This window comes from Uranotaenia lowii, chromosome 2, assembly GCF_029784155.1.
Source record: "Uranotaenia lowii strain MFRU-FL chromosome 2, ASM2978415v1, whole genome shotgun sequence".
NCBI classification, from domain to species: Eukaryota; Metazoa; Arthropoda; class Insecta; order Diptera; family Culicidae; genus Uranotaenia; species Uranotaenia lowii.
In genome coordinates, this window is record NC_073692.1 from 261,294,453 (window position 1) to 261,307,191 (window position 12,739).

A 12,739-nucleotide genomic window follows, 5' to 3' on the forward strand; every position below is an offset into this window, starting at 1 on the left:
AAAAAATCATAGGTAAAAATCAGTCATCAAAACCCCTCCCTGAGTCGGTTCTTCCTACGGCCCTGTAGAGACCTAGAGGGCTGAAATCTGGCATAGGTCAAGGAAAGACGAAAAATGTTTCTAGATTTTCGGATGACCTCTTTTCAAGGGGGTCGTCCATACAACACAAATATTGTGCTAGCGATATTGACGTTAACAACGTTGTTACATATCGGATTGAGATGGAAATTTGAACATAGGCGTTTTGAAGGACGGGAAATCGATCTAAAGTATAAAATGTTGTTTCAGGGGTCGGCAAAAGGGGTCGTAACTGTTCAGTGTTTTTCGTTGTATTGACGTTATTATGCACTGAATCAGAATAAAAATTTACACACGGGGTTTTTTGGGGACGAGCAATTGATTTCAAGTACACGCTATTTTTTTTAAACTCAAAATTAAGTAGTTTTGGTTCAAAACAGCACTTCGGTGGCATCCCTCAACTTTGAGTTTGACTGGGCAATAGCAAAACTAAGTTCTGATAGGCATACTCAATACTAAGTTCGGCAGCCGAACTCGAATTTATCCTTTTTTTTTTCTAGGGTAGCTTATTTTCAGGGAATTAAAGGATGGTTCAAATTTGTTGTACCCGGATGTTGCTGTTCCGGTACATTGCATTGCAATTACAGAGCGGTGGAATGTTTTGACACTCCCGGTCAAAGAAAACTTCCGGATGTTACTTCCCACGGGAAGTAAACAACATCCGGAAGTTTCCGGACATTCCAAGCCGCTCACCATATGATAACAATGACGGACAGAATTTTACGCTGACACGGTGAACATGCATTCCATTATGAAGTTCCTTCATAGTCTTCCGGTAGTTGTTCCGGAACGACAAAATTTGCGACGTGTTCGTTGGTTGCTGTTCCGGTTCGGACTGAACTCGCTAAGTGTTTTCAGTCCAACAAAGAGAGTTCAATTTTTAGTTCATAATGTCGAACTCAGCTTTGATCCTTCGCCGAAGGAAAAAAAAAGGGATCAATTTTGAGTTCGCAGTTCGAACTCTGTTTTGATCCATCGCAAGGAGGAAAAAGGGTACTTAACTTTAAGTTCATAGAATCGAACTATGTTTTGAACCTCGGTCATACTTAATTTTGAGTTAAAAAAAAAGAGCGTGTACCAAAATTCGTGCGTGGGTCGGCGCAACGTGTTTCGAAAAGAAACTGTTATGTCGTTTATGAAGATGGACACCCATAGAAGAGGTACCAAAAATCCAATGCTAATTTAGCAAATCTCTGTGCCAAAAATGCGCTGGAAAGTGTACTATGCCAAAGATGATATGTTTAAAAAAGCACTACTGGCATATGGACTCGAGCTCTCAAGAAAAATGATTCATGACCACTACATTCAAGCGAACCTAGAAAAAATATTTTATGAGACTTTCATTTTATTGGATAATTCATCCCAGAAACAAAAAACTAAAATAAAAACACAGTGCCGTAGGGGAGTGATAATTGAACTCATAACACCAATTTTATATCGTCTTGCTTATCCGACATCTTAACCAGTTTATTACTCGAGCTTGATGCAGCACGAGGGATATTTGTCATAGGCTTTCTGCCAGTGATCAATCACTAAAAAACGCACAACGGTGGCTTCCTGGCGTTTGGCCTCTTTCAAGGTAGCCCTTGATCTTCTGAAGGAAACATGAAAGGGAATGGATTCCGATAGAAAGGGAATTGTATTTTGCTTACTGCCTACCTGAAGGAAACGGGAAAGGGAATGGATTCCCATTTAATAGAAATTGTGTTTTGCTTACTGCCTGCCTGAAGGAAACGCGAATGGATTCCTATTAAAAGCCGGGCAGCTTGGCCGGTGGATTGAAATAAGAGAATGTTTTTTTGCTTTTTCCACATACACACGCACAGTGCTCGGTTCGCTGGCTGCCTGGTGTTGGCCGGTATTTATTTCCATCCTCCTTCGTCTTATGATGGGATAGGGAGGGACGTGAAAACGTTTTTATTTTGTCTCTTTCAGGCATACGCAATCCGGTTGCGCTGGGAGGTTAATGCCGACGGACGCAAATCGAATCATCCCCGGTCGCGTTTTTTTCTAATGCCAATTACGGTATGATATTGATTACTCATGGATGGCATAGAGCCTGAATTTTGGGTGTACCTTCTAAATAAAAATAAAGCAGCCTGTCATGCTTTGTGGATTTTGGATAGAAAATCTGAAACGAATGTGTTGCGTAGGGGGAAGGGAGGTTCGAAAATGATCGAAAATTGCGTTACGTAATATTTGAACGAACCCTAACTACAAAACGTCAATCATCTGTCTGGCATCGCGGATCGTTTGAACCAAGGTCATTCAATTACTAGGTTCTCTGACTTTTACAGTAAGTAGGCGTGGAGAGCGCGGTGAAGTGGGGTGATGCTCGTTATCTTTGTTTACAAATTAGCAGTGAGCTAAAAAGAGAAGGCAAGCTTAGGTCTCAACTGTTCTATGGATTAAATGTAAACAAACGCAACGAAGCAATCAACATGGCTGATTCTGAAAATTGAGAGATCGTATCACCTTCTATGTACCCCCCTTGGTTTGAACTGTAGAGGAGACATCAGGGATTTTTTTGAGGTAGTCCTGTGGTATTCTTGTTATTTTCGAGTTGAGAACTATATAACAAACACTATTTCCTACCACGTTCTATGCCGATCTTATTTTTAAAAAAATTGTTCAATGAAAGATTGGTCAAATACCAATGAATACAAGCAAGATTTTAGTCTAATCTGGCACTTACGGATTAAATCCGATGCATGAATATTGATTTAATCACTCAATTTTGAAAGTCTGTAAAATCTGGGCACTCTTAGCAAAAATCTGGGCAAAATCTGTGTCTGACCAATATCTGGACGAAAAGTCAAAACTCTTGGTTTTAAAGACAAATCTGGGCACCTGGCAACCCATGGAGACATCCACAACACATCGTTCTTGTTGATAATCAAGGAAAGTGCCATCGTTTGATCGGAGAGCCAAAATGAAATTGGGATCTTTGTAGTGGTTAGTCGTTTGACCTTCATTCCATATGTGTAAATAATCATTCCACACTGTTCGACACTGCAGAGCGGCGGATTTTTTTTCCACAGGAGATAGTGAATAGAAGGAATAGAAAGGATTGCATTTGCTTATCGAGTCTGTAGGTTCTGCGCTGCGTGAAAAAGAAAGGCGTCGTCGTTAACTGTCGGGAATTTTGGTCGTTTGACCATCAAATCATCTTTCTCCTGTATCAAGCAGGCTATAGACTACACAACATTAGTACAAATGCGATGAAATTCTGTCGCTATGAATACGATTATGGCACTGCTTGAATGAGCGCGCAAATGGTTTGAGTAAAATCGGTCTGGATAGAAAAATTGTGTACAAACAACCCTCTGTGCCATGCCCAGCCAACATGAAATCGTAAAAGAAATCATCGCCGAACTCGTATATGGATTCAACTCAAATCGGAATCGTAAACGTGCACACTTAACATTCGATCATATTGTATATTCGTCGTAAAAGATGTTTAAACCAAATGAAATACGACTTTATTTACGAAATGTTGGATGAAGTCGTATTTAGTTCGACCGATGTCAAATGAAATCTTATAACCATCACGTAAGATTTCTTAAGACGCATTTTATTAGTACATTAATTACTCTCATATCGAAATCGTAAATGACTTCAAATAAATTCATAAAGAACACCACGTAAGCATCGTCTTTCGTATCTTTTTACATTGTATAGAATGCCACATTGAGAGGCAAATTAACAAAGCGACATAAATTATGACAAGTGTAATAAGAATCGTATAACCGGTCACTTTACCAACGATATAAATTCATTTATTGAAATCTAATCAGACTCGTATTACCGGACACATCCCAGCCAACATGAGATCATTTTACGCTCCATATCGTACAAATTGTGGACTTTTACACAATTTCTTATTCTTTTTCAAACCCTGATTTAAAAAAAGAATAAATTCACGATTAAAAATTCATGTCCAAAAGTTGTTAGTTTCATTTTATGATACCTTATTCGATACTGTCTAATTTGAATTCAAATTCTGATTTTTTGTTGATTGTGGATCTAGAAGTATTAATTTATTTATTATAAATTCCGATTCTGAACTCTTAGAAAAAATGTTAATTTCAATTGCAAAATTCACATTTGCGAATTTAAAAATATAAATAATAAAAGCTGAAAAATAAGTTAGAACGGTTAGAACTCACAAGTCGAAAAACAGTATTATGAATGCAAAAAAATATTTCTGAAGTTTAAATCAATGTATTTGAAGCTAGTCAGGAGTTTTGTACGCAATATGGAAAAGTCGGTCAAAATAGATTCAATACTGCCAATAAAGAGCTTAAAGCCAGAAGTTCGAATTGTTTTAGGAAGGAAGAAATCCAGCAATATTTAAAAACATTGACAAACATTTTACAAATTATTGTTTACATGATTTTTAGTTCAGCTTAATGTTGTTCTTCAATATGAAACCATGAAAAGCTTTCGTTTTATTTTTATGTTTCTAGGCATCTATATATACTGATATACGTATTTATTTTATTTAAATTTGTTTTAAAATTAAAACACTAAGTGTCTTGAAATGAATTGGTTAACAATTAAGTACATACATCTTATATCATAAATTATAATTTGGTGTAGTGTAACTTATACATTAACTTACCAGTCTCAGCGAGTGACTATAGATCACATTCGATTGAAGCTTTTATTTTTTTGACCGAGCGTTCTGCGGGTCTGCTGTTCAAGTGTTTCCCAAAAATGCTAATGGCAATGTTGTTCCAGAGCACGTCAAAAACACACTCCACTTTTGGAATCGCTGTAAAAAGCATTGATTAATAACAGGTTTAAGTTAATAAAAAAACCGTTTTTGATTACTTACTTCGAACACGATTGTCTTTGGAAACGATTTTAAAAGTTCCTTTCGTATCCAATAGGACAATTCCCTTTGCTCCAACCAAACTAGGGTTTTTTGATCTAGTAACAGACACCTTGGCACCATGCAGATCTACTTTTAAAACATCGGAGCTAAAACAAAATTTTGTTATGTTATTTCAACTGTTTTAATTTTTGTTTTTCATTGTAAAGCATACACAAAGTTGTTATATTGGGCCTCGTTTACTTCCGGTAGTTTATCCTTTCCTAGGTAACGGGCCATATAACCACACCACAAGCGGTGCAGTGGCAGCATCTGTTCATAGCTAATTGTGTCCTCCGGTAGGGCGTATAAACCCAAGTTAGTTATTTCTTTCCGAGTGAGACGCTTCTTCGCTTTGGGAGGCCGGGAGATCCTTTGCTTACGAACTTTCTTGTTCGGAATAAGTTTTTCCGTTGTGCGAGCGCCTTTTGTTTCGTGGAATCGATGCAATTCTTTGGGTTTGATAAGGCTTTCCATCAACGCCACGCATTCTGGGGAAAACGGGTTTGTTGAAATAAGAGGAGCGATGAAAATCATGAAGTTAAGTGGTTAAACTATTGGCGGTATTTCGCAAAACGCACACTCTAATGAACGTGATGGACGATGCTAATGATTATGAAACTATTGAAGTTTAAAAACTTACCGGTATTCTTCGTTTCCATCTCTTGCGATTATTTATGTGAAAATTATCAACGGGTTTACCATACAATTTAAAACAATAACCAGATTCGAAATTCGCGGATCTGAACACATTCGAATTTACTTCATACGCGTGCATGCAGCAGATCAGAATGAAAACAATCACTTTGTAACGCATATAACGCAATAATAATTTTGATTGGTACTGCCATCTAGAAGCGGATAGTCACAACAGATTTAGCGCACTCTGGTGGCATTTTTAAATGGTAGACCTAACAGCTTCACGGTGGAAATAATATAAGCGCTTCCTTTTAATTTTAAACCAAATCAAGTGTTATTACCATGGACAAATCATTTCACACATTAGTGTGTGAAATTTCACACATTTTTGGAAATAAGTAGACTATCACATTAAATGTGTGAGATGCTGCACATTCATTATTGTGGAATGCTTAGACATGAATGCCACAAGGTGGTAAAGTGTCATAAATAAACCTTAAAAAAAAATTATTGTGGAATATCATTCAAGGTACCCTATGTTCCAGTGAGAGATGTGCTGGCTGTGATAGACTTGGACTACATGTTCGAAATATATCTTTTCCTAAAAGCTATTGATCTTCGTCTATAATTCTTTTTATTTTCACATTTCCCTATCTATCTTCTATCTTTTCTTCAAAAAGTGAACTAGATATAAGCACACAATTGTAATCAAACAAAACGAGTTTGGCTCCTTAAAGCCTAAAGGTATGAGCCGTTTCAAATAAAGAAATTACAAAAAAAAAAAAAATCATTCAAGGAAACAAAATGTGTGCGTTTCACGCATTATGCAAAAAGAACGAATGCCACGCAGATGGTAGTGTCACTAATAAAACTTGAGTTTAAAACGAGAAAATGTGTTGAAATTTCAGTTTGTTTCAATTCAGGTAAGCGGGAGATGATAATTTAACTACAGAGAAGTTCAACTTATTTTCATTGGTTTCGAAATAAAAGCATATAGATATTCGCTCCGTTAAAAAGTTACAAATAAAGCAATCGATGTCACTGCTTTTCTTAAATTTTTAACGGTTTCTTTAAAAGAGGGCATTCGCAATTTTACACAAGTTTCTGAAGATTTTTTGTTCCAGCTCATCTGTGCTTCTACCAAGCTGAATTCAATAATTGAATTTTCCGGAGAAGGTGAAATAGAATGGGTCTACATTCCCGAATTTCTTTAACGTACATGTATTTAGACCAGGATTATGCGATCTTCAAAAAAGAAAATCGATTTAGTAAAATTAGTAATTTTCAAAGTGGTCCATACCGCTCGAAGGAGGGGAGGGGGCAGGTGGGCGTTGAGAACCTTCAAGCGGGCAGTAAAAGAGGACCTGGGCAATGTTTGTTGTATTTCTAAACAAATTTGTTCTTAACAACTCCTGGGGGGTGGTGAGCTCTAAAGTATCGAGGTAGCGGGGCGGTGAGTTAAAAAAGTTTGAAAACTACGCATTGAGTTAAATGGATCGATGCATCTAAAAATCGGAGCTGAAGGGTTGATCTGAGGGGAACGTTGCGTATAAAACTAAATGTAAAAAAAGGTAAAAGTATGCTAAGTTTGATAAAACACTATCGACATATTCCACGCGCCTGTCCATCACGAAGACATTTTTTTTTTACATTCGTTTAAATTCATTAGTTCTTTTGCATAAGACAGAGATAGCTATGCTATATGGTCAAATTTTGTTCATGTTATATTTATATCAGATCATTATTGAAACCTTATATTTTCAATCTAAGGTTGTATTTAGAGCTCAGATTTAATGTTTCTGTAATAATTATTGTTTTTTCTGTGTATTATTTATTTAAGTTGATCGAAATCACACATACTAAAGCATCGTCTTAGGGAAGCCTACCTTTGTAATAGCTAGATAGGTCCTCACTCCACAGTTAAGCCCGGTATCTCGATTGTAACAGACGCGATGTTAAGATAAATGATCAATAAACCACGTTATAAAACATGGTGTCAGAAGGGGGATACTTCTGAACAAGGGTTCAAGTTTATTGATTCGGTTGTGAATAACTGGCTAAGTTTGAATAGACACGTTTCTTTCGACGAATAAAGTGGAAAATATCGTGATTGAAAAATCAAGATGGCTACCGGATTCGACCCTCGTTTGCCACAGCCACTTGATTGCTCGAATTTAGCCAGAGAATGGCCGCGTTGGAAACAATCGTTTGGCGTATATTTGCGTGCGACCGGGAAGTTGCGAGAAAGTGAAGCTAACAAAGTAGCTTTTTTCCTTTGGCTCATTGGTCCAAGGGGTGTTGAAATTTTCAACACGTTGTATCCGGATAGTGTGAATTTTGATAATTTGTTTGGTCTGGAAGAAGACCTATTTAGGGAGGATGCTGCTACTGTTGAGGATCAAGCGGCTGGTGTTGCTGGTGCTGATGAGGGTGTTGTAGCGAATGTGGAACAAAATCGTTTGGTTCCCCGCACACTAGCGGAAGTTATAAATGCATTCGACGCGTACTGCCTCCCGCGTACTAACACAGCCATGGAAGCTTTCAAATTCAATTTGATTGCTCAGAAGGAGAAACAAAGCTTTGCTGATTTTGAAACACAAGTGCAATACTGTGATTTCAAGTGTGAAACATGCCATGCTCCCTATTCTGATCGTATGTTGCGTGATCGAATTGTTATTGGTGTTGACGATAAAAAGTTACAATTAAAACTGCTGGATGGGAGAGATGAAAAGTTGGCAAATGTGATAGAGACCTGCAAAGTGTTTGAGGCTGCATCTATGAACAAACAGTTACTTGACAAAAGTGCTAGTGTGCTGGGAATAAAATCCATTGAGAAACTTGAGATAAAATGATATTGCTGCTGTTCAACGGAAAAAGTTTTTCAAATGTGGAAATCCATTCACGCGTTTTCATCGGCGAAATTGTCCAGCTGTTAATGCTTCCTGCAACAAGTGTGGAAATAAGGGCCATTCCCGAGTATGCTGTCCAGAGTCCAGTTCTACGAGTACGGGAACCAGCGTGAAGGCGCTCACCAGTACAGAAGAGGAAAAGTTTGTCGTGAAACCGTTTTCAGTAAGTTGGAGTGACGCAGGTAAATGTGTTTGTATAGATGAGGTAGACGATGCTTATTTGAATGTAAATTTTTCCAGAATAAGTTCTAACATGCAAAGTCGTAGTGGTGGCTCATGTCGTGGAGGTTGGATAAAGTCCTTACTAATACATAATCACAAAGTGAATTTTAAACTTGACACGGGTTCGGATGTCAATTGTATCCCCCTCAACATTGCCTCTAACTTAGAAATTCCAATAAGAAAATTCACGGACGACCCTGTTGTTGATTACAGTTTAAATTAAATAAACATACTTGGTTGTGCATACTTGAATTGTTTTGATCCTTCGACAAGTCTTTCACACATGGCCCAATTCCTAGTCGTTAATGAAAAGTGTGAGTCCCTTCTTGGTTTGCAGGCATGTATGGATTTTGGTCTGATCAAACGTTTGGATTCTGTTGATCATTTGACTCGTCTACCAGGCAGTAAACAAGAATTTGTTGCGTTATTTGAAGATGTTTTCAAAGGTTTAGGTCGGTTTCCCGGAAAAATGCTCGATTGTTCTCAAAGAAAATGCCGTTCCATCCCTATGTTATAAAAAGCGAATCCCCATTGCCTTACACGATCGTCTTAAAATATCACTGCAAGAAATGGTTGATCAAGCAATTATCTCTCCTGTTGATTACCCTACTGATTGGGTAAGTAATTTACAAGTAGTGGAAAAACCAAACGGAAAGTTGCGTATTTGCATTGACCCAAAGCCCTTAAATCAGTACATAAAGCGGGAGCACTTTTTGATCCCCACCCAAGAGGACCTTACACGATCGTCTTAAAATATCACTGCAAGAAATGGTTGATCAAGCAATTATCTCTCCTGTTACCCTACTGATTGGGTAAGTAATTTACAAGTAGTGGAAAAACCAAACGGAAAGTTGTGTATTTGCATTGATCCAAAGCCCTTAAAAGAAATGGTCGTTTAGTCGTATGGCAGGAAAACAATTTTTCTCAGTTTTGGATTTAAGTAGTGGATTTTGGCAGATGGAACTTGACCGTAAAAGTTCCGACCTTACAACTTTTATGACTCCATTTGGGCGTTTTCGCTGGAATCGTGTCCCTTTCGGAATTAACAGCGCACCTGAGATGTTTCAAAGAAGGATGGTACAGATTTTTGGGGACATTTCTGGAGTTGAGATTTATTTTGATGATATGGCTGTAGCGGCCACTGACGTAGAAGAACATGATAGAACTCTTTGCGAAGTTATGAAGCGTGCTCGTGAAAATAATATCAAATTTAATGCAGAAAAGTTCCAGTATAGGAAACGAGTCATCACTTTTATGGGTCACTCTATTGGGGAAAATAAAATTGAACCTTTAAGTAAAGATGTAAATGCTATAACGGATATGCCAAAACCAGAGTGTGTTTCAGATGTCGCTCGTCTATTAGGACTGTTTAAGTACCTTGCCAAATTTATTCCTAATTTGTCATCACGTACGGCGAATCTTCGAAAATTGACACATAAGAATGCCGAATGGGTTTGGACTGAGATACATGCCAATGAATTGAATGAATTACTCAATTACATTTCTAAAAACCCAGTTTTAGCTATATTCGATCCTTCGAAACCCTGCGTGGTTCAGACTGATAGCTCTAAAGACGGTCTAGGTTGTGTGTTGATGCAGGAGCATGGACCAATCGCGTTTGCTTCGAGGACTCTAACGCAGAGTGAACAACGTTGGGCACAGATTGAGAAAGAATTGCTAGCAGTAGTTTTCGCTTGTAAACGATTCCACTACTTTTTGTACGGACGTGATTTCACAGTACAATCGGACCACAAACCACTCGAAACATTGATAACCCGAAACATTGATGACGTTACTCCGAAATTGCAGCGCATGTTTTTACAATTACTTAAGTATCCTGGGTTGTCGTTAATTTATACTCCTGGTCATAATATGCTGGTTGCCGATTGTCTCTCAAGAGCTCCATTACCATTAACGGAGGATGGTGATGCCACTTTAGAAGGTGTAGTCCATTCTCTTACTAAAACGGCTTGTATGTCTAAGGATAACTATGACCTATATATTAAAATGCTTTCGGAGGATGAACGTTATATGCGAATTGTCAAATATGTAGAACAAGGTTGGCCCTCATATCCTAAACTTGACGACCTCAGTCAAGCATTTTACAAATATCGCGATGAGCTTCATTATGAGAATGGATTACTAGGTATCATCGCCTTGTGATCCCAACGGCTTTGCAACAGTTGATATGCAAATGGTTACACGCACCACATCTAGGCATTGAAAAGACCTTAGCTCGGGCTAGAGTTCTTTTGGCCAGGTATAACAAATGATATAACAGAGCTAGTTAAAAGTTGCTCAACGTGTGAAAAATTCTACAGAAACAATCAAAAAGAACCCCTTTTTTTTTCAGAAACAATCAAAAAGAACCCCTTTTTCAAGAAGCAGCTCCAGATTATCCATTCCAAAAGGTTTCAACCGACATATTTGAATACGCCGGTCTTGATTGGTTGGTCGTAATTGATTCGTATTCGGGATATATTTGCTCTGATCGATTGCAGGACAAATCGATGACAAGTGTTTGTAAGCTACTCTACCGCTTTTTCAACTGTTATGGCTATCCGACACAAATTCGAAGTGACAATGTACCTTTCAATTCTTTGGAATGTGAACGTTTTGCGAATGACAACAATATACTATTTGTATTCTCAAGCCCGCGATATCCTCAAAGCAATGGTCTTGCTGAAAAAGGTGTTTCTATCGTGAAAAATATTTTAAAACGGTGCTTTGATGTTGGTGAAGTTGAACAATTCCAATACCGTCTACTGGAATACAACACTACCCCCTTAGCGAACATGCAACTATCACCTTGTCAACTTTTCTTTGGTAGAAATGTCAAAACTCGCTTACCTGTTGACGAAACACTTTTAATTCGTTCCCAACCTGATGAAACTTCAGTGAAACTATTATTACAGTTTCAATTCAATGATAAAAAGTAAAAAAAAATATTATAAGACTAATCTATTTTTTCCTGATAGAGGCATATAACCTGACTGATATGGGCATTCAATACCTATCTCTTATTGCAATATCTTATCATTTATAACATTCCTAAAAGCGTCAATTTGTTGAATTTCTGATTTTCAGATGAAAGAAAAACCCTTAACATTTTTGTTTATCGATTCTGTACTCACGAATCTTAAATATACTACTAAATATATTAACAAAACTTAAATATATTAACAAAACTGATAAAAATCTTGTGTAAATTTTTTTATTTTTTTTCACTTTATACCATCAAGAAGCCATTCACCGCCCAGACACCATTTACCGCCCAAAATCACCCTTTTATGTGTATTTTGAAAAAAACTGGGATGTTTTCCTCAAAAATAAGATCTGTGTTCTGTGTGGGCATCATTGTTCGACCATTTCACTGAAAAAAACATCACTTTATTATGCTAACTATAGCCAGAAATAAAATATTTGGTTTTTCGTTTACGGTCAAATAATTAATTTCGACGTCTGTTAGCGAACTAAGCATTACTGTGCTCCTAGCGCAAAAAGGGTTTTTGTTTACTAGATAGTACATATTTGACCTAAAATCTACTTGAAACGATAGTTTTATTATCGTAAAATAGATTTTCATCGGAAAGTTTTCGTTTTTTTCAATCGTTGTTGTTTTTTGAAGCGTTTAGTGATGGGCGGTAATTGGTGTATAAAAAAGTGTTGGTTCCTAATGACCGGTCACGCACAATTTCTTTGTTTTTAACGCTTGTATTGTGTCAAATATGTAAATTTTAAGTAGCATTTAGTTTGATTATGTTAGAAAATGATGTTTTATCGCTGAAAGTAAACGGTTACTTGAGGCTGTTGGTCACGAATCATCATTTTGTCAGTCAACGCACTTTGTTAAAATTTGTACAAAATTTGCGGGAAAAATTTCACTAAATGTATTCTCTCAAGATCCAAAATATGGTTTTGACAGCTCCTTACATGGAAAATACTAAAAAGAACCGTTTCCGTGTTGTTAGATAGTTTTTCCTTAAGAAAACATTATCGGTACCGGAAAAAGGCG

General features: G+C 37.3%; 1 protein-coding gene across 1 annotated transcript; it reads right to left on the minus strand.

Annotated features, from left to right (window-relative positions):
• Positions 1-4,430: 4,430 nt before the first annotated feature.
• LOC129748353 (ribonuclease P protein subunit p29) lies at positions 4,431-5,733 on the minus strand. Its single transcript, XM_055742930.1, has 4 exons — positions 5,598-5,733; positions 5,130-5,445; positions 4,919-5,064; positions 4,431-4,855 (listed from the first exon to the last, which is right to left on the minus strand). The coding sequence occupies exons 1-4, from the start codon at positions 5,614-5,616 to the stop codon at positions 4,719-4,721; spliced, it is 618 nt and encodes a 205-aa protein (XP_055598905.1). The 5' UTR covers positions 5,617-5,733; the 3' UTR covers positions 4,431-4,718.
• Positions 5,734-12,739: the final 7,006 nt, after the last annotated feature.

Excerpts from the sequence above, each read along its gene's own strand:
- LOC129748353 (XM_055742930.1), bottom strand. Across the intron at positions 5,065-5,129 it reads GCCCAATATAACAACTTTGT|CTCCGATGTTTTAAAAGTAG; the intron begins GTATGCTTTACA and ends ATTTTGTTTTAG. Across the intron at positions 4,856-4,918 it reads CAAAGACAATCGTGTTCGAA|CGATTCCAAAAGTGGAGTGT; the intron begins GTAAGTAATCAA and ends TGCTTTTTACAG.